At 38.0% G+C, this 21899-nt stretch overlaps 3 protein-coding genes across 3 annotated transcripts in view; 1 reads left to right on the top strand and 2 right to left on the bottom strand.

The window, feature by feature from the left end:
- Positions 1-7060, bottom strand: part of LOC144632536 (uncharacterized) — a 10788-nt gene extending 3728 nt beyond the window's left edge. The window contains exons 1-2 of the mRNA XM_078491203.1: positions 7018-7060; positions 6507-6571 (exon numbers count right to left, since the gene is read on the bottom strand). Coding sequence (XP_078347329.1) covers positions 6507-6571; positions 7018-7045 — 93 coding nt within the window. The 5' untranslated portion in view covers positions 7046-7060. The remainder of the gene's footprint in view (positions 1-6506; positions 6572-7017) is intronic.
- The window catches only part of LOC144631704 (uncharacterized), a 21411-nt gene extending 833 nt beyond the window's left edge, over positions 1-20578 (top strand). The window contains exons 2-11 of the mRNA XM_078490213.1: positions 10456-10547; positions 11778-11832; positions 12561-12706; positions 13091-13277; positions 13669-14016; positions 15060-15233; positions 15815-15997; positions 16117-17496; positions 17862-18638; positions 19460-20578. Coding sequence (XP_078346339.1) covers positions 10518-10547; positions 11778-11832; positions 12561-12706; positions 13091-13277; positions 13669-14016; positions 15060-15233; positions 15815-15997; positions 16117-17496; positions 17862-18638; positions 19460-20049 — 3870 coding nt within the window. The 5' untranslated portion in view covers positions 10456-10517 and the 3' untranslated portion in view covers positions 20050-20578. The remainder of the gene's footprint in view (positions 1-10455; positions 10548-11777; positions 11833-12560; positions 12707-13090; positions 13278-13668; positions 14017-15059; positions 15234-15814; positions 15998-16116; positions 17497-17861; positions 18639-19459) is intronic.
- LOC144631714 (importin-7-like) overlaps positions 20538-21899 on the bottom strand; it is a 24503-nt gene continuing 23141 nt past the window's right edge. Inside the window, exon 29 of the mRNA XM_078490233.1 lies at positions 20538-21657. Within this exon, the coding sequence (XP_078346359.1) occupies positions 21578-21657 (80 nt within the window). The 3' untranslated portion in view covers positions 20538-21577. The remainder of the gene's footprint in view (positions 21658-21899) is intronic.

Below are 21899 nucleotides of genomic sequence, written 5' to 3'. Positions count from 1 at the left end.
ATCTTGACAGCAAACAACATCACAGTGGAACAGACCAATTAGTTTCAATGACCAGCTAAACTACATGATTATGTAATTTTCACTCTTCCCATGTATTGCAGACAAGTAAGACTTTGCCTTGGCCTTGACTACAGTGATACAGTGTACATGTAGTTTACTGAATCAGCATTTACAATATTGTATGTGATTTAATTTGACTTCAAAATTCATGTGCTGTTTAAAATGTACATGGAAGCAAGTAATTGCTGCCATGCCAATAAAATAATGCTGTGATTGATTGATGGTACATGGAATATAGCTGAGATGCTTGCATTTCAATGATCTGAATGATTAGAGCTTTAGACAATTAAACAAGGACACATAAGTTCAATGTGTACAACAATAATTAATGACAGAATTATACATAGAAATTGTCATTACAGGGGATGTCAATTAGTACAAATTTGTTTTGGCTGCTGAGAAATTTTGATTTCCAAAATGGGAAAGAGGAAAAAAATGCTCTCTTATCTATGTGTACATTCATCTAAGAACATTGCATGTTACAACTGTAGTGAAATTTTTTTTTACTAATTTATCATAAATTGGTTCAACAATACATGGCTCTACAAATTAAAAAAATGCTAATTAGTCACTGAGCACTTGAAAAATCTGTCTCATGTTTTTAAATGAACAGTCGCCAAATCCACTAAAGCAAATATTCCAACTTATGTAAACTTTAACACTTATTGTGTTCAGTGCAGCAACAGAGCAAAAATTTCAAGAGTTCATGGGTTTCTTGTCAACAGCTTAACAACTGCAGATATTTGACAAAGCAATTTTATACAAATAGAGCAACAGTGTCACACTACAATTACTGTGCTTCACCTCTTCTTTAAGTTTCTAATGCTTTTGCATGCAGATAATTGTTAATTAAGAGTTTTTCTCAATGAGTTTTCCTACAGAATCAAATAATTGGGTGTTTAAAGCACTCCATGCACATTTTGGAGCTAAAATCTACCAGATAAGCCACAGAGCTCAGAGAAAACATTTCAGGAATTTCTGTAGAATTGGGTGGGGTCATTTTATGGCATGACCTCTTGGTTGATTCATTGAATGGATGAATATGTTAAAAAGCCACTGAATCAAATACTATGACCAAATATAGAGAAAAGTTTAAAAGCCTGTAATTATTGTTTTGTCCAAAAATGTTCACACTGCAAACCCTTGACAGAGTCAAAAATCAGTTTTAAGGTTTCAGCCAAACAGAAAAATGGTTGTAATTTCTTATAAGTGGAAACAGATACCCTTCTGTACGAGAATGTTTAATACAGATGCAACACAAACATTTTGTGAAATAAAAGGAGGCCGGTTTCCTGTAGTTTTGACAGATACATGTACACTGTAAGCAGCAAGAGCTGAAATGCATGCAAGGGTCTTTAAAAAAATACATTTTAAAACTCTAAGACCTTCATGGATTACACACAGTTGAATATAAGCCATAATGGGAACTCTGCTGTGAGCGAAATGCAAATTTACTTCAGGGTTAGCATCCAGCAGTTATCATAAGCTTTCATCATTTGGCTTTGAGCCTTTCTGTTGTAGCATCCACATGCCAAAAGTGGCTAGACACAAACAACGTAAATAAAATAAATATTAAGAGTATGGCTCGAGAGCAAAGAAATCTCTGAGATTCACTTTTAGAACAGATTGCCCCAGCTAAGCAGATTTATGCTAATTGACCAAGAAGAGCCCCATTGTAACACAACAAGCAAAATACTATGTTCAAGGTCTCTCATGAGAAGATGAAATTTATGGATGGGATCTGTTGCACAGATGGAAGTTATAAACACAGCCAAAACAACACGAGAAACTATTCTCCGGGGCAAATTTTGGTGACATGTAAGCAGTGATCAAATGCTGAGCTACAGATTATCCCAGTGTAAACAAAATAATTTACATAAATGAAGGCTCAGTGAGCTGACCAGACTAACTAGAGAAACAGGCTGGCTCTAGAATTTTTAGTGCAATTCCATGTCTACTGAATAAAATGCCTTTATGTTTAGAAATCAGAGCTTCAGTTGATCTCATGCAATTTTGCACATGAAGAACTTTGGAATAGAGTTAGAAAACAGATTCAATTCAAGGGAGTGACCCTGCCTCCATTGAGCAGTCATGTTGCTCTGTAAATGACAACTTCACATTTGATAAAGGCAAAAAATCATGTTACCCTACCTCCATTTTAGTATCTGAAGACTTAAAATGACAGAGTCAACTACACGCAAGATGGCAAGCTTGTCTTGGTGAAAGAGCTCTGTGAAGATCACAGCAAATTAAGGTGCAGAGGACAGGGAGCTTCAAAACAGCAGTACAGGACAGCAGCCAAGGCGTCTGCTAATGTATTGATTAGCTGGCCTCTGGAATGCTTACAATCTGTGTCATACATTCATTAGTTTTCTTTGGCTATCTCTTGTTTCCATCAGCCCCAGGTCCCCCACAACAAAACAAGCCTTAGTTTATTGTTGAGCAAGTTTCAATCAATTGCTCTTTGTTGTGGTTATCCAATTGTCATGGGGCTACACAAACACATCAATGCTATTAATTGACATTTTGCATCCCAACTTGGATTTCTTAACTTGCTACACTGTTTATACCTGAAAATGAACCTTAAAAACATTTCATGTGAAAAGTCAATCCCTGAAATAACAGCAGAGTGCATTTACATCTGTTTTGATGAAGTGCAAACTTATGAAATTTGGAACAGAATGACAAAGGATCAAATTGTGACACTGATGAAACCTACAGCTATCTTTGATGTAAATATAGACATTAGGGTTTGGTTGCTGTTTTCACTGACAAGAATCACGCAACTCTGGAGTGGAAATTAAACACATTGAGATAGGTCAACTAACCAAGCACATTCCATCACATACAAGAATAGAGACTGATGCCTGTCCAAGCAAAGAAGTGTACAATGTGTACAGTCAAGTGTTCAGGTACAAATTTCTTTATCATTTTATTTTGCTAAAAGAAAGATCAGGCGACCTTGTGCCAGTGATGTACATTGTACATGCAGGGAGATATGCAGGGCTGGAATACTGAGATAATTATACCACTGAGATATTTGCCACTGTATCTACTTCTGTTTGAAAGATTCTTCAAGAAGTACATGCCCAAGAAAGCTAAGCAAACACAAAATCATTGATAGAAAGGGATGATTTTCTTGAAATGTTTACATGTCGATGGGTGTTCTGCTAGATAAGAATTGACACAGCTCAGTAATTTGTACCATTAGATCTACATGTATACTGGAGAAACTATATTTACAGATGTACGTCTGCATTTTACTGGCTCCTTAATGCTTCATCAGGAATCACATGAAATCACTGTACAGATTGCACAATTTGATGACTTTGTGATAACCATTACAAGCCTTATAAAATGAATCAGAAAAAATGTTTCATTTCTGAAATTGTTTTATCATCATAGAAAGTAGAATCCTTGGCACCAAGTTTTGTGTGTATTTCCTTTTTTTCTAGGAGGTTTCCCAAAGAAGCAAAATGTCACAATGAAGAAAAGCACAGTCAAATAAAAGAAAACTAATTCACAAGTGCTACATGAAGCTTTCTGACAGAAGGAGTCTTTATGCCTAAGGATGGAAGAAGCGTGTTACATGTATAAAGCTTGGCAGTGCTGTTGCTGACTGCAGATCAGTTGTTGAATCCAAAGGCGACAAGAAGAGAAATATATGACAAGGCTAAATACAAAGAATCTATGACAGGTTAGTGCTTCAAATATTTAATTTCTTAAAAAGCTATTATGCAAAAAGAATTATGTCAAAGAAAGATCCAGAACTTTTTACTTGTAGCTTCTCAATGAACAGCTCTTCAAGGAAGAGCACAGCTGTCACCCACACTATGCTTTTCTCAAGGAGTGCATTTCCCTTTTTTACATTTTTCAATTCATCATAAACTCAAAAACAATTTCAAGTTACATAAAAGATAAAATAAGCTTTCATTTTGTCTAAAAATTGAAACAGAAAAGACTAACAGGAAATGAACCATGACCCAGATATTTGAATATTTATCTTTTTTGACAACTGCAAAGCTACTGTATAATTTAAAGAATAAGATAATGGCGAATACTAATTAAATTAAGGGGTATTAAAAAAGAAATAATATTGTCATTCCCATATGCAATATAATTGTGACTTTTGAAATCTGGATATTTTGATTTCACAAAATTCTGACCAACTAATACTCAGAGGGGTGGGGGCAGTCATAAGCCTGTACATCAAGGGAAAATTTTAAAATCAATAATAAACTGACTGAGCTTTGGAGTCAGTAGCGTGACTGGCTACTATCCTGATGAACCATTAAATTCTCTTAGCATGTTTTAAAAGAAATGTATGGCCATCAATGAGGAGAACTTTTTAAAAAAACAATGGCATTTTCCATTGAAATGTTTTCTTGTGACTCTTTGAAGGGACCCTAGTCAGTCAGACATTTGTTATAGACCATTTTCGTATTCTGGGTATTGGATTGGAACTAGCTTGTAATGTGTTGTTCCAGAAATTATCCATACCCCTCCCACAGAAGGCTTTTAGGTTAAATACCCCACCCCTCTGGAAACTCCAGATCATTTCCATACTTTGGTTTTTGAGACCCTACACCCCATCCCCTCAGAATTTCCAATGACTTTCCATGGGGTAGTATGGATATTTTCTGGAACTGCACAATGGAGACTAATGCGGGGAATATCATTAACAAGATCAAGCCTCATTGCATTTGCATTTGAAAAGATTTCCACATTAGCCTTCATTGCAAACTAGTTCCAGTCTAATACCAAAATACAAATATGGTTGTCTATTGTTTATATTAGTTATCAGAAAATTGTGATGAAGTTACTTTTTGCTACTCTTGACAAAAGCCAGGTCAAAGTGAAAACACAAGTTAAACTTGATTAGTTTGCAATTTTTTGCTTCTTTTATATATAATTTTCCAGGTCATCATCTTCAGTTATAAATATTCATTTCCTATACAGCTATTTCGAGAAAGGTTGTCGAAAAAAAAACATCAAAGTGCACGCGACAAGACCGAAAGGTGGTCTGGGTATTCACTGGAATTTTGCATATTGGCCTAGAGGAAATTTACAAGTTTGTATTTTTGCACGTGGAGAATTTGTTTTTCTTCTCAGGAGGCCTATATCTGTAGCTTTACATTTACTGTCGCATGTCTTTGAGTGAGGAAAAATTCTTCTGAACTTCAGAGGGTCTAAACGTACCTCGTTTCTACATGTCTGAAAAGAAAGAAAACCTGAAAATTGCGCTTATTTTGTTGTTATATCTCATTAGTATTCAAAACGTGCAGTAGCTCAATACGTCTACCCATACTACCTTTAGGGATTGGCTTGTGCAGTTTTGTGCTTTTTTCCGACAACGTTTCTCGAAATAGCTGTATACAATATACTGCACTCTTTCTTTCTGTCTGTGCCAAATGGAAGTCTTTATTTTTTTTACAGATAAGCAAGCTGCAGAAATTATTGTTGTACACTGAATTGTGCAGCACAGTCTTGGCAAATTCCTAAGTCCCAAACTAGCCAAAATTTGCAACTTTATCGGAAAGCGGCAACAGATTAATATTGTTTTGCCAAACATGGAGCTTTAAACTTGCACCAAAGTTATTTACAATATATCATTTTCTTTCTACATAAACACCTTGTGCATGTAACACATCCCCCCCTTCCCGGCCCTCCCGGCAAAAAGAAAAATATATTGGTTACACAAACATGTATATATCTAGTTTTTGTACGTGATAAATTTCACTCAGCCTGCTAAATAATAGATATAATAATTTGAGCGAATATAAAGACGAAACCTTTTATTGTATCAAAATTGTTCTACATTTGTACAGTGTAATTGACAAAAACCACAAAATCTGACCCTAAATTCAATTTATGGGAGTCCAAAGACAGTGTTTGCTTGACATCCCCAGTTCAAAATCTACTAAACATGAATTTTTGTATTCAGAAAGACAAACACACTACTGTTTTGTGACCACGACAAGAGATCGAGACGAACGCATCCAACTACGGCAAACCATCGAGCGAGATAAGATCATTAAATCAAGATAATCACTAAAAACAAACTGCATATACGCGATACGGTAGATTTTATGTCAACAAGGGAATCTTGTCCTGCGAACGAGTGAAAATAATAATAGCATCCACAACCGGAAAGTCCTGGAGGTTTTAAAATAGAGCTTCAAATACGAACATGCACGTTTTCGTGTCGAGTGAAGGTAATGACACACCTCAGGAATGTACATATAATTAAAAGTTTTATTAATTGTTTCAACACCAAACAACTGTGTCTGAAGATGGCTGGCTAAAATCGATTTCCAAAGACGGTATTTTGGTCAGAATACGAAACTAAACGCAGAAAGGGAATTATTACTTGCATAAAGAGGGAGTTTAGAACGCCAATGCAGCAATAATTAGCATGCATAGTTTACTAAAATATTCCATTTTACCATTTCCTCAGGCTCAGCGGAGTTTTCTTGCTCGGCGCGTTCACGTCTCCTCCGCCTCCTCTCCTCTGTTTAGAAACAAGAAATTTTCTCTTTATTAAGCTTTTAATTTTAAATTGCACCAAGTAAAACGCTTCAACACTGTTTTGTCAACAATTCTCTAATACATTCAAAGAACGATTTAAAATTACAGCAGTATTAAATTGCAATGACATTTATCAGGTATTCAATGATTGTGGAAGATTTCGATAAGAATGCCGTTAAACGACCAAAATCAAGAATGCAGTCGTTCGCGGGGTACTTTTAGCATTCGGGTCAAGTGAAAGCGATATTCACAGCAATAAACAATTTATCTGTTAACTGCCTTCAACGAAAGATTCTGATCTTGAGGTCATTACTGTTTAGCATGCAAACAAGCGAGAGTTTATACGGCGTATTTTCCCACTTTCGGACTCTAAACTTGTCCATCTAGCTGTCAAAACCACAGCTTAACAAACAACGTATCGAAACTTACCGCTCGACGTTTCTGAATAGGAAGACATATTTCTTGATTGTTGTTATGTGTGCAGCCGGTGAACTAGAAGAAGAAGCTGAAATCTTTTGTAATCTTGACCTCCATATGCAAAAGAGCAATCGGAAATAGAGTGACGCGGATTCATAAGTTATCAGCTTAAGCGCGCTCGCTGATTGGTTCAAAGCATAATACCTAAGATAATTGGCGTGACTAGATTTACAGACACTTGCATACAACAATTGTATCGTCTTTGTTTTCAGAAGAATGTAACGGCTTGGTTCCATAAAAAGAGGCCGAGCAATGCAACCGCAAAATTAATAAGACTTATCTCTATTTATTGTGGCGTTATTCTTTGGTAAATATATAAGATAAAAGTCCAGGAATTCTGTTCCGTGTCGGCGAAGAAAGTCAACCTCTACGAGAATCCACTTGCGCAATGTCGGCCACTTATACAAATATACCAATTACTGAGATTTAGTTTCAAAGTAGGAATTATTTACCAAAGATTTCGAAGATCGCGTTGTAAAAATCTTTCTTTCATTCTTGCGTGTGTTCTACTATTAAGGACTAGGCAACAAGCCATCTTTCCCCCGATTGGCATTCCAGAGAAAATTATTGCCTCGTGGCCATTTTGTGGCCAGTTTTCAATTGTCTAGTATTATTATCTAATCTCTTAATAATTATCTCTATAACTTCAACAAAGGAGTGTCCCAAAAGAACAATGGTTTATAACGTCGCTTCAATTTTTCGTTACAAGAAAACACGGTTACACCGTCGTTCACGTTTTATAAGCCTTGTAAAAGTTAATTTTTTAATTATAATTATTTGTAAATTTACTCTTCTTGTGTGTTCCTCTTGCAGATTTTACAGCGGAGGTCTTTCGCTGGTGGTGTGGTTAAGTCAAGAGCATTCAATTGGCTACTCAAAAGCCCAAGCATCTTATTGGTTCTCAAGTGGCCTGTGTTATTATTAATATGAATGTATGCCATCTTATCAGCAGTTAAAAGGTTAATTAAAACTGCTTATCATTCAGAAGTGAATCGTGGCTGAGTTTTCTTTTTATTATAAATTATTGTTTAGTCTTAGGATAACCTGTTTTACGAGTGTCTCTTCGAACTGCTCAGCAAGCTTGTAAATGTTTCGCTTTTTACTAATATAAATATGACAACATATATTATTATCCAGCAAATTCTTCGGATTTTATCCGAGTTTCTAGCGTACTCCAAAAGCCAAGCATCTTTGACGGTTTTCAAGTGACTTATCAATAATTCCACTTTATAAAAGACACGACGTTGAGTTTTAATGTTGAAGTGTTTAAGTTTTGTTAGTTCGCAAACACCCAGTCTGAAAAAGTCCTTATTATATTCAAAGAGTTTGGAACTGATGGTAAAAAGCACGTTTCTTTTCATGTGACTCACGAGAAAGGAACTCGGAACGGATGCTAGCTATATAGTTTTGTGTTCCGTTTTCGTATGTGAAATCTTTTTAAGTGGCAAAATATATTCATCAATCAGCTTCAAGTGCTGAACGGTCCATTATCAAACATTTCCCAGTTTCCTCTGATTTCCGTTTTGTCACCCATTGCTCGTAAACTAACATTGTGAATGATATTAATTCAAAACTAAAATTAAAAAAAATCCGAGTTAATTTTGTCCATGTCACAGCTGTAACTCCATTGCCTAGTGCCTTGCGGGTGTCTGGTTAGTTGGGTAACACAGTGCGTAAAAAGGCGCTATCTCAAACCTCGCCCTACTGGTTAGTCATCCTCACTTCCTTCACTCGAACAAGCAGACGACAGAGTCTGGAATTTTTGAAAAAGTATGGAAATCTGCAAACTAGTTTTCCAGACATGGGAAAAATATGAAAAATAGAGATGGAGTCTGGTAAAGTTGGAAAAAAAGAAAAAAAATTTCCAATCTTCAACAAGCTAAAGTGCTTAAATTGCTAACTTAAAGTAAAATCTGTCAGCTAGCTGAATATCATGTTTTTTTGTCTTATTCAAAATGTTTATAACATTTTCCAAAGTACTCTCCCCACCCTCCTCCCTGCATGATTTTATTATTGTGTCCGCATTCAGGTTCTAGGAGTGTGATTCACTCAAACCCTTGAGTTTCGAAAAAGGAAATAATAGTTTGGAAAAGTGTTTAAACCCTGTTATTATTTGTGTTTGTTTTTTTCTTTTTTTAAATTTTCGTGGTCTAATTATGTCAAGCTTCTCGAAAGTACTGTCAGCATTTACGCGATCAATCGCATCGGAGGATTTGCTTTAGTCGACGCCGATTGGCTGAAAAAATCTATAGTTGAACTCTTAAACATGATTGATTTCTGGTCGTCTTCGCTGTCTAACTATAGTCGCAAAATGAGATTAATTGCATTTCTTAAAACAATTACATCCAAGCTTTAGCTAAGGTTAAGTTCCTCACTAAATAGTAAAACGCTCACGAATGCTGATTGAAATGCGCTCTGTGTCCCCTGGCCAGAGGTTACAAAAAATGCTCGGAATAATGGTGGTTTAAACTCATTTGTGTCCTTATATCTGGAATTTTCTTACTGTATTTTTTTATATTGAAGTATGATACAACAAAACTTGAAGTATACAGTTCGACACAACCAGGACAAAACGCGGCCCTATTAAACCTGTTAAATCATTACAAGTCTTGCAAAATACTAAATTTGGGGACATTTATTAATAAGGAGGGCATGAGAATTACCACTAGCTAGACTCGCAGATTTTTCAATTTATAAGGGGGAAAACCTTACTAAAATGTGTGGAAGCATTATCCGTATGAAACTGAAATTATATATACTGATGTATAAATTGAAGTGCGTCGAGTGATGGTTAGCCCTCTGAGCTTCGTAGTTTTGCAGCAACTGAAAATTGGAAACGAAACAACTCAAACGTGTACAAAAACACGATTTTCATCCGTCTTTTATGTACGACAAGTTCCTCCGTCAGTGCTGTGTAGAGAATCCTCCCGGACACTGGAGAAAGAAAATTCATAGGACTATGTCTTCCCCCTATACATTCTTTTTGTTCTATTAGAACCAATTTTACAAGAACGTCAAGGCTGAGATTTGCCCCAAAATTTAAGAAAAATGTATTATTGGGCTAAAATAAAAAAAATTCTTAGGATCAGCCAAATTTTGCGCGTTGTTATAAAAAAAGAGTGTATTGTATATTATTTTGCTTCTATGTTAGACTCTTTTATGTACGTTTCTAGCTATTGCTTTGGTCGTCTATTCCCCGTACATACACAATGAAAACTCTGCGTATATGTACCTTGATTAAAGACCATTTGTCAGAAAAACAAATCCTGTTTTCGCACCTGAACAAAATTGAACGCTTTTACCGCAAATTAAGTATTTATAAGGTGGCGGTGCTTCAAGGCGGAAACTGTTTGTATGGTTAGCAAGATAATAATGAATTATTTTTCACAGGATGCAAAATAAGTTTGAGAACATGGCTTCGCTTTGGTGTGAAAATTAAACCGAGCTAAGGAATGAAACACATACTTCTTAGAAAAGTTAAGGTAGGCGGCCGTGCTCTAAAATCTCCCACCACGCAGATAAAATAGTGGTTTTCTGTGGTAGCAAAATATTTTTGCGATATTTTATCACGTTGAGTATATTTATTTTACTGGCCTTGGAAAATTGTTTAAAAAAGTTGCGAGGTTTTGTCATCGTGCGCGCAAAACTCTTCGTGGTAAATTCATTTAGACGTAGAAATCACAGCTAACGGGGAAATCTTCGGCCCCTTTTACCTTTTTTTTTTAATTTCGGTTAAATGCGATCTTACAAAGCAGATGGTATTTAACCGAAAGACGTCGAAAACAAGAAACTACGTACACCAGACCAATTGAGAACTTATTGCTCTCGGTGTATGTCTCGAACAATACGATTATAAATTATAAGCTCGTTGGCATTGTGTAAAGCTATTGATAGTACTTCTTATGTGTGAAAAATGATCGGAGTTGAATTAAATTTAAAAAAGTTTGGTGTAAATTATCGACGAAGAAGTATCCTATAATCGTAGGTACTTAATTTGGTCTACATTGTGTATGAAAATTGGAAAAATCTTTATATAGAACAAAAGTAAAACTTGCCGGCGAACTCTCAAGACTAGACAAGGGGGTGAACTGGGAATGAAATTTCTCAAACCCGAAATTTCGTATGTACGTTTAAAAACAATTAAGTTTACGTTGAAAATCAATTATATTCCAAACACTCTTTTACACTAATATCTTTTCCTTTTTAATTATGTACACACCAGCTCAGTTTAGTGGAAGTTCTTAATGTAACAGCCCCTTATTTTTCTGAGTAACATTAGGTAAATTAGTTTAAATTTTAAACGAACTTTGATTTTCTGTCTTTTAGGCTGCCTCAACCCGTAACTTACACGGGTCACTCCTCAAAATTGAGTTGAAATAAATAATATTTTTGTTGTTGCCAGCTGTTTTTATGAACGTACAAAGCTACGTTTCAGTTCATAATTGTTTCAGTGCGTTAAATTTGTTTTTACAAAACCATTGTAACGGTCTCGCAAACGAGTGACTGCCTTATCACACGAAATTTTCGCGACATCAAATTTTCGTGTTGTCTTGAAAAATAAAGAAAGTGGCTTAAAATTTATTATCAGTTTGTGGGAAAACTCTCAGGTGAGCGAAAAAGCAGGAAGAAGGAACCCTAGGAATAAGGCTACATTTTTTTCTCGCATTGGAGGAACTATGAGTAAAAAGTTACTTTTTCTCATTTATTCCTAGGAATGTATTCTTATCTGTTGTTTTTTAAGCATCCTCGTATTCAAGTCATCACAAGGTAAGAACTGTAGTCTCTTCAAAGGGGTTTTAGAGCGTGTACTAAAAATTTGTTGTAAATTTCATTCAATATACAGTAAAAACCCGCGGGTAAGAACCTAATTTTTAATAAGAACCTGTTAGGCTAAAATTAGCCAATTAGAGCCCCTCCTTATAGGAACCTCTTTAGCCTAAAATTTGGAAATAGGTTCTTATTTTTGTTAGGGTTAGGGTTAGGGTTAAAATAAGTCATCATTCTGGATCCTCTTTGGAAACACCAAAGAGCCTTCTCTCTCCAGTTGCAATGAACATGCTAATGTTGAAAATCATAAGATATTATTATCGATAAAATCACAAATAAAAAATGAAATGGTGCAAATTTCATATAAGCAAAAGGCTGAATACCACTAAAACTTCCATTAGCAACAATGTATATTTTTCTTCAGAAAATAAGATCTTCTAAAGAACCTAAATAGCCTTTATTTGTGCTAATTACCATTTATGTAAGAACCTTTTAAGGCTAACTTGGAAAAATGCAGGTTCTTAATTTTACTCGCGGGATTTTGCTGTACCGGATATTTCAAGAAGACAAAATGTATAACTGCACTCAGCCAGATTTGGTAAACGCCAAAATTAAAGGTTCTTCGTGTTATAATGGTAATTTATTTTTCACGTTCAAATGCGAGAGGGACGTTGGCGGAAGATGCAACTGGTTTGTTCGCTGCTAACTTTCGCTTTATTGCATTTCAGCAGCAGAGCCAGTAAACATCACAGAATGGGAAGGCTCTATTTCATCTCCAGACTACCCTTTCACGTATCCTCCGAACTCAAGTCTTACATGGATCAAATCTGTGTCTCCTGGAAATAGAGTGAAGATAACCATTTTTGATCTCCAGGTAAGGGACGAAGGCCTGAAACCTCGGGGTCAGGTAAGGGACGAATACGAGGTTCGGGGATTTGCCTGCGGGTTGAAGACATGGACACATGTAGAGCTAGGGCGAAGTGGCCAAACTTATTGTGACGCGGACTCTTTGTAGGTCTCAAGTTTCAAAACTGTCTTGTGACATTGTCGAACATAAAAGTGGGTGATACAGTCAAAAATCTTGTAAAGGACCACCCGAAGTGTCAGATAGACTGTTCACAGGCCCTCCATTATTTGACGCCAAAGGACGCGAAAGAATTAAAGGGAGTATACTTTCACTTTCTCCCATACTCCCCGAGTCTGGTTATATGTGGTTACGGTCTTTAAAGTGTACTGAGTGAATCTTTTCCCCCAACAGACAACATGCGACACAGACTACTTAGAAATCAGAGATGGAGACAGCATGGCGTCTCCGCTGATCGCGAGGTATTGTGGGACACCAGGGTTTACGCAGATCACTTCATCTGGGACTCATCTTTTATTGCACTTTGCTTCTGATGACATCATCGATGCCTCACAACGAGGCTTTCAATTGCAGCACGCTGGTGAGTCAAGAAAACATTCCAGAGTCGATATGTCTAAAAACATCTCATACAGAGCCAGGTTTTTTAGTTTTTAAGCCATTTTGGAGACTTGAGTAATTTTCTGACAATTTTTTTGACAGCAAATATCTTGAACTGCAAGACGGCGGAGTTCGCAATTTATGACGCCATTTCAGCGCAACTAAGTGCCACAAATAATAAGTCATCACCACATAAGATAAACATTTCAGATGTATTATACAAAAATTGCATAACCATGACTCAAGTTCTTTTGGAGATCAAGTGGGCGTACTTTCTGTTCGTTGTTTATTATGGTTTATGGTACTGCTAAAAGAGAACAAGTAAAAGTTGTATCTTAAAACAAAAAATCCCTTGTTTATTTTCCGCCATTTAGGTGACTGTAAAGTACATACAAATCAGACCAGTGGAATAATAACCCCGCCCAACTACCCTAACAACTACCCGAACTATATGGACTGTTTGTGGACGATACAGCTCCATCCCGCGATGCAAATCACTCTTGAATGTGACGAAATTGCATTGGAATACAAGGAGGGCTGCATTTTTGATTTCATTGAGATACTGGCGGGCCCTTCACCTGACTCCCCAGTGATGGGAAGATACTGCGGTGTGTTAAATCATTCTCTGACATTTGAACGGGATGGAAATATGAGCATACGGTTCATATCAGATAGGGATAAAGAATTTCATGGATTTCGTTGTGCATACAACATCTTTAAAGGTTAGTTGGAAGACAAAATCAACTCTTGTTTAACCAGTGGCCCAAAGGGGAGGAGGGGTGGCCGGAACCATGGAGCCCTTAAGTTATCGCCGAGGAGCCTGGAGCTCTAGTATAATTTTGCTGCACAACGTGGAGTTTTAAGATTTTGGCGCAGAAAGGGACCGTGGGAGCTTGCTTAATCTATATATTTAATATTCTAGATCTAGCTATATTTATTTGTGTTTTCCTTCTGTGCTGTATTTCTTTTGATATTGCTTCTTAGAATACGGTGGCACGTCAAGACAATGGAGACCTTCATATCAGAGTAGGTCGGGGTACGAGATTAAGTACGAGTACGACTTTTTAAAACTAGTGCTTATGCTTTCGATTAACTCCCTTCACACCAATCTTGCACCGATAGTTTCCTTTTCAACTGGTCAGAAACAGGGAGGAGTAAGGGCTCTGGGAACGTAACTGAATTGAAATTCGAAAGTCGTTCTCGTACTCAATCTCATACAGAACTTGTACCCTGACCTTAAGGTCCCTAATGTCCTTGTCGGTACGAAAATTGTCTGATATTGCAAGCAAAATGATTACGCTGTGCTTGGTTGGTTGCAGTCAAATTCTGCTACCCATGATTGCATGTATTTTGGTCCAATTTTATCCTTGGTTCAAATTTTATTTTCCTTTGTTTTGGGTATGGTAATGTATGATTATAACTTTAATTAAAACAAATAAATATAAAATTGAACCAAGGATAAAATTGAACACATGCACTGTCAAGGACAATAAGCCGAGATAACACAGGCTGCAAGGCTAATTTGCCAGCAAAACACTGAGGTCGGATCACATTCGCACAAGTTACTCACTCTGCACTGCATATAATCATCACTTGAACTAACTCTCTAACTGCACATAAAAGGAAAAGTAAGGATCACTGACGAGCGAGGTGCATGTACCCCCTCAAAGCTCCAAGAGTTGACGCCTTGGTGCTGAAGAATTGACCAAAGTGTTTTCTGGGAAAGGAGAATAATCTCTCATGTACTCGCTCCGTCTGTCGTTAGTCAGAGGATTTTGGACACAGTGGACCAGCTGGACAGAATGTTCCCAAACATGTCGTCATGGAAACCAGACTAGATCCAGGTCATGCGTAAACCCTCTACCTGACAGTGGATTGGAGCTGATATGTGGTGACGTGGCTGACACTGAGAGGCGGAGCTGTTTGATGTCAAACTGCAGTAAGTACTGACTGATTGTTTTAAACTAAAATATTAAGTTTCTGTCTAATGGTTAGTGTGTTGGAGCTTTTGGATCTAAAGGTTTGATGTTCGGTATGTGGTCGTTTTCCCGTTGTGTTGCGTTCTTGGTCAACACACTATTTTCATACGGGAACGGCGAATTGCCAAGTGACCTGACAAACGTATGGGAGGTAACCTGCGTCGCGTCCATTGAGAAAGTGTACAATATTTCTAGTTTCGTCATACCACACATTCTGACAGTTTGGAGCTATTGGGATCATACCTTATTCTTTACATACTGGGCTCATTGGGCTCTTACGTACTTTTTGTCACTTGTTTCCTAATTAATATTCACAAAGATAAGATAAGGGATGATTCGATTTACCATGGTCGGAAAGAAACCGTTAGATAGAATAAACAACATTAATTGAAGGTACAAATAGTAGAGTGTAATACTAAAAGCAATTGTAAATGTTTAGTTTGCAGTTTATTTTTTTTACTGAAACTGCTTTTTAATCTATATACCAGCTGTACAATATATACATTAAAATTGAACTGATGACATAATGTTCTTCTTACAGCACCGGTTGATGGCGGCTACACGAGCTGGTCCAACTGGTCAGCGTGTCACGTGACGTGCGGCACTGGGGTCAGGAATAGATCTCGTAATTGTACGAATCCCCCTCCAGCATTTGCCGGCAAGAACTGTTCAGAGATTGGAGAGCCGTGGGAGACAACGGAGTGTGTGTTGGCTACATGTCCAGGTAATCCACTATAGTTACCCAATTTAGTTCTTTGCGGAAAAAGAAGTTTTGAAAGTGGTTCATGCCTTGCAGCTACCGTACAATTAACTGTTGCAATCTTTGTCCTTTTTCATCAACAGGTGAAACGAGTTCATGGTCAGGTTCCAACCACTCCAGTTCTACAACACTGCCAAGCACTACCACGCCATCAAGTCATTCTGATGTCATATTGCCTTCCAGTCAAGCCAGTGTCGCGCTATCTATAAATCAATTCCGCGTTACAACACTGTCTTCAAATCAATCCGATCCTATAGTACCTTCAGCGGGCTATAGTGTCACACCATCTTCAAGCCAATTCCGCGTCACACTATCTTTAAGTCACTCCCATGTTACATTATCTGGTCAACCTCCTGTCACACTTTCTTCAAGTCCAACCGGCGTCACACTATCTTCAAACCAATTCGGTTTCACACTGTCGTCAATTCAATTTCATGGCACACTACTTCCAAGTCAATCCCGCACTACGCACTCTTCAAGTCAATATCAAGGCGCGCTTTCTCCGAGTCAATTCCACGGCACACCATCTTCAGCATTACCAACACCCCAAGAAGGAGTTCAAAATACTGATAGCGTAGGAGGAACAACTTACATGTATTCCACACTGGAAGGATTTCAAATGTTAAGCAGCTCCTTTCTCAGTGACAGAACCATCCACCGTACTAACAATACAAACAGTGCAAGGAAAACGAGTATATCTACCTTGGTCTGGCATCCAACTTTGTCCAATTTCAAAACACAATCCCTGCCAAGGGAAGATACCGTACATGCATCTGGAAAACCAGGACTCACCCTTGTAAGTTATACATCAAGTATCACGAGTGGCTATTCTGCTTCCTTGATTTCTCGAAGTATTCTTCAACTCCACCAATCTGTAGAAAGCTCCCACACAGTTTATGCTTCTAACGGAAACAGCTTCCAAGACAATATCGGATTATCCTTAAAAACAAGTGCTTCCTTGCAATCTTCATTGTCAGTTAGTGGAGACTTACCATTGTCTCAGATGAAGCTATCATCAAACCTCACCAACCCAACCCACGAGGATTCGATAGTGACAGACGCACCGGTCAATTCAGCAGCCATCAGCAGTCTGCACCAGGAATCCATACAAAAGACGCAATACACTAGTTTACATAGCTTGGCTTACATGCACAACCAAACCGGTCCGGCAGGCATTGCACCACACGCAACTGATTCAACTTCTTCGACATCAAAAGCATCGAGTTTAGACAGCCACCACAATGGATCATCGTCATGGGAATCAGGGAATTACCATATCCACTCCAATTCAAAGAGTAGCATAAGAAATGCATATTTCAGTGCATCTGTAGGTGACACGTCCACAAACACACTTGCTTTCTCAAGTATTCCAAGTTGGAATAAGTCCATAATAGCCACTGTAGGTTTTGTCGAAAAGACAATCATGATCAGCACTAATTTCTCTTCTCTATCGAGGACTTCAGGTAAAATGTTCTCAATCTACATTTTTCGGGCATCTGTTATGGATGGTTCGAATGGTAAATTTAAATATTTTTACGCATATTATACGCATACGAGCTTGCGATGTTGGGCCATATTGCAAAGCTTTATTTTTTGCCAAGTCTTTGTTATCATTACTATTGTTATTGTTGCTAAACAGACAGACAGACAGACAGACAGACACAGACAGACAGACAGATAGACAGACAACCCATAACATCAGGACCGCGTCAGTATCAAGACAGCGGACAACCTCTTGACAACTGCTCGATTCCAGATCTAGACAGAAAAACTATCAAAGAATTTATTGATGCTAAAGGCGACTCAATGCATATCTTTGTTCTTCTAGATTATTCAACAACTTTGACGGCAGGGAGCACATTACATGGGAAGCACAGCATAGTCCTCAACCCGTCCAATGAAATTAATTCGTTGCCAACATCTTTCACAACATATGCAACTCTAATGACCATTCACAGTTTTACCGAATCACACCAGCAACATGTCACATCCATTTATGTCCAAGCGACGACCACCAGAGCCACTTCTACGTGTTGTGGGTCAAGCACAATGTTCGCATCTCACGACTCTGTTATGCACCAGACACATGGGCAAAGTACTCATGACTCATCCAAGACTCTGCAAACGGATTCCCTCGCGACTGTAAAAGAAACTTACCGTGCATTCATAGATCCAACACTTGGACAAACGAGTGGACAAAGTCTTTACGACTCATTCAAAACTTTACAAGTGCATTCTCCCAGAACATCACAGCCGACTTCCTCCTACAGTGTATCCATAGATCATACACATGGACAAAGTATTCACGACTCACTGAAGACTCTACAGACGGATTCCCTCAGAGCAGTAAAAGGAACTTATAGTGCATCCACAGATCATACAAACGGACAGAGTACTCACGACACACTCAAGACCATACCAACGGATTCTCTCAAAACAGCAAAGGGAGCAACCACCTTCAGTGCACCCATGAACCTTGGTAGCCTTGTTGTAATCGATAAGTCTGAAAGGGCAAGCAGTTCTGAAGAGCAACTCGGATCATCAACTTTTCAAGTCCGACCGTCGTTGTCGAGTTTGTCTCCCACTTTATCGCCATCGAGTTCAGGTTAGGAAATGATTTCTTTCTTTTAGAAGCTAAAACGCATAAAATGTAAAGACCCAAAATTTCTTGGGAAAATGTACAGAATGTACAAATCACTGGGACACCAGGGGCCAGATTCATGAATCTCTCGTAAGGTAAGGTTTTGATTCAGAACAATGTGTTAACCTGGGAAAGCTTCGTGAATCTGGTCTCATGTCAATATCTTAAAGTTGAAGTTTGTCTTTATGATTATCACCATTCAGCTTAACAATGTATGATAATGTTAACAAAAATTAAGGATATTGAAGGGCGTTTAAAAAAAAAAAAACCATGAGTTTAAGGGGTGGGGTTATGGGGCCTGTATTGCATTGCGCATCCTTACTGCGCAGAATTTTGCGCGTAAATAGCGCGCACACAGAAACAAAATGACGGCTTTTTTTTTTTTTTTTTATGCAGCTTAGTCCGCGAGATAAAAAATAAACCGTCCCTTTCTCGTTAACGAGTGTGTTGACCTTTCAATTTTTCTCATATTTTGGGTGTAGCGATCAAGTTTTTTTTGTAAAACGAAAACAGACCAATTCATATGTTTGAAAAATAAATTATCACTGGAAATGTTTACTTTGCCAGTATTCGCAAGGGAATTATAAGGGATTATGTGGTATATACAAAATCTTCCTGCTCCTAAACGAATATGGGGAACCCACCTTTTTTATTTCAAAATTTAAGTCTCCTTTAGGTAATCAACCAGTAGGAAAATTGAAAAATCTATGTTCAGTTCTTTTTCGGGGCAATGACCTAAACAAAGAAATAACAAAACATTTCTTCTGTTAAAATATTTTCTCTAGTCCCAAGCTACCCAACGGATGATCCTGTCACCACACCAGCCTTGCAGTTTCCATGGCACTTGGTTCCTTTTCTGGTCATAATATTTGTCATCGCTGTGGTTCTCATTACGTACTATCTACACGTTCCTGACATTGTCGAAACCATCATCCTTGCGATAAAGGAGAAGAGAAGGCAAATGAAGGCATCAAAACCAGACAACGCAAGTCTGGACTTGACAAAGGGCAACTTTTCTACCGAAGGACTCAAAACATCGCATTTCCATTCTTACCAGAGAGAAGTGTTTTACGAGGAGGCATTAAACTATGCCTTTTTCGAGACGGAGGCGACAAAAGCAATCGAGTTTTCTGTGCACCTCGACGATGAGAAAGAGCAAAGCTCAGGATCTGAAGAATCTGTAGAAATTTCATGTGAAATGGGGGAAGAAACTGCTGCTAGAAAACAAGAGAATGACACACTAAGAAAAATGTTTGATAACAGTGGCACTGACAATGCGAGTAAGCAAAACGTTGAAGGCAATTTTCGCACCGCAGAGTCGAGAAGGAATCGTATAATATATTTGCACGATTCACCAGCTTCTTATGAAATATAGCATAACATATCTGCTAGCTGTAAACGCATATTCCAGCTGCGCACAGCTCGCTGAACTGAACTGAACAAGTGCTTGCTGATATGCATTGGAACGCTTATCTGCAAGTTGCACACAGCTCGCTGAACTGAACAAGTACAAAACAAGCTTGACAATACCCTAGGTAGCTTAGAAAACTAAAAAACTGTTCCTGCTTTGCAATTTGGCAGTGACCGAACCCTTCATTGACGATAATCGGAAACGGCTGGTTTACGAGGAAAGCACGACCAATAATAGTTGCACATTCGTAAAAACCTGTATAGTTTCGTTCGCCTTCAATAATTTAAACCCGCAAAAGTGTCAGTTCACCGATTTATCGTTGAGTACAATGTACATAAGAAACTTTTTAAAAAGTTCAAAACAGTAGTAAAGCGCATGTATTTACTCGAGAAACAAAACGTGAAGGTTATTAAAATAGCTTAAGCGCCGCTTGAATAACGACCAACAAAACAAATTGTCTTGCTCTTTTAATAAAATATAGTTATCCACTGTCTTTCCAGCCTTATCTGTCTTTTTAAATCCTTGATGTCTAACACCTGATTTGCACCATATCTTTGGACCGCAGCTACTCAGGACCCTTCAGTTTTTCAAGTTCTCGTTGTAAGTGAGCAATTTGTAACCTCGCTAAGATAAAAAATCTTAAATAATAAAGGCCAAAAGATATGAATTGCCTAATCCTGTCTTTTTAATTAGTGAAAATAAGTTTCTATGCCAAGATCACATGCTCAAATACAAAATTCAGTCGGGAGGAACAAGTGCCGTTTTCGGCAAATCTTCGTTAAAGAATTCGTAAAGTTTCCGATTGTTATTATCCAATCAGAAAATAGCACGAGCTCTCAGTTGCTTAGCAACGCCGGGACGAAAACTGCAGGCTCAGGCCAGATTCGGAGTAACACTGAAGCTTGTTCCCTCGACTGAAATAACATTTAACAAACACAGAGCTTACAGCAGCAGCAACAAATTATGTAGCAGATCAAAGTTTAAAAAGAAACCTAAGAGTTCACTGTCCTTAGCTTCTCATGGTATTTCTTCTCGACTACTAAAACAGCCTGTGATTGGTTGAAGAGCCTGCAAGGTTTTTTCCTTTGACACACACACCCAATAAATCAAAGAGGATGCTTTTCTAGTCGTTCAAATTGAGGACAACAAATCGATCCTAAATAAAATTACAATTATATACAGCAAAAGCAGGCGATTTGAAAATCACTCTAGCAATCAAAAGTAATGGAAATGTTGAGTTCTCCTTGCTCGTTTTCTTTGCTCGCACCGAAGCACCAGATGTCACGCACTTTGTTTCTGGCGTGGATGAGGCAACACGTCATCACGGAATTCACACCATTGCACAACGCACGAACAACTCGTGCAAACATCAATGTCAATGCCAATAACGTTTCACGACGAATTCTATGACTGTGGCTCCATCTGCTTAGACGTAGAACAAAAGCTTTTAATCTCAAGTCAGTTCACCTAGGACGTGCACCAGTAAGCTGTGTTACTGTCCAAAGTTGAAGGAATTCGGTACAGTCATGTTGGTGAACATGTATCCTCCTTGTTGCTCGATTCGCTTGGATTCTGTAAATTAAGGATAACAAAACACTTCAAGACCACAGTCAGTTTAAAATACCATTACAAAATGATAACGATGCACCCTGCTTTTGCACCCTGCTACCCCTCTAGTTGCTAAGGAAAACAGCCAACAGGGTTACAACGGACCGACCAAACAACCGACCAACCAAACGATACATCAACCGACCCACTGCCAAGACGACCAACCTACCGATAGACCAACCAATAGATCGACCAAGCAACCACCC

The sequence above is a fragment of the Oculina patagonica genome, chromosome 12 (genome assembly GCF_052425735.1).
Source record: "Oculina patagonica isolate OP01 chromosome 12, crgOcupat, whole genome shotgun sequence".
Classification (NCBI taxonomy): Eukaryota; Metazoa; Cnidaria; class Anthozoa; order Scleractinia; family Oculinidae; genus Oculina; species Oculina patagonica.
The sequence above is the reverse complement of the archived record's forward strand: the minus strand, read 5'-3'. Positions and strand labels throughout refer to the sequence as shown.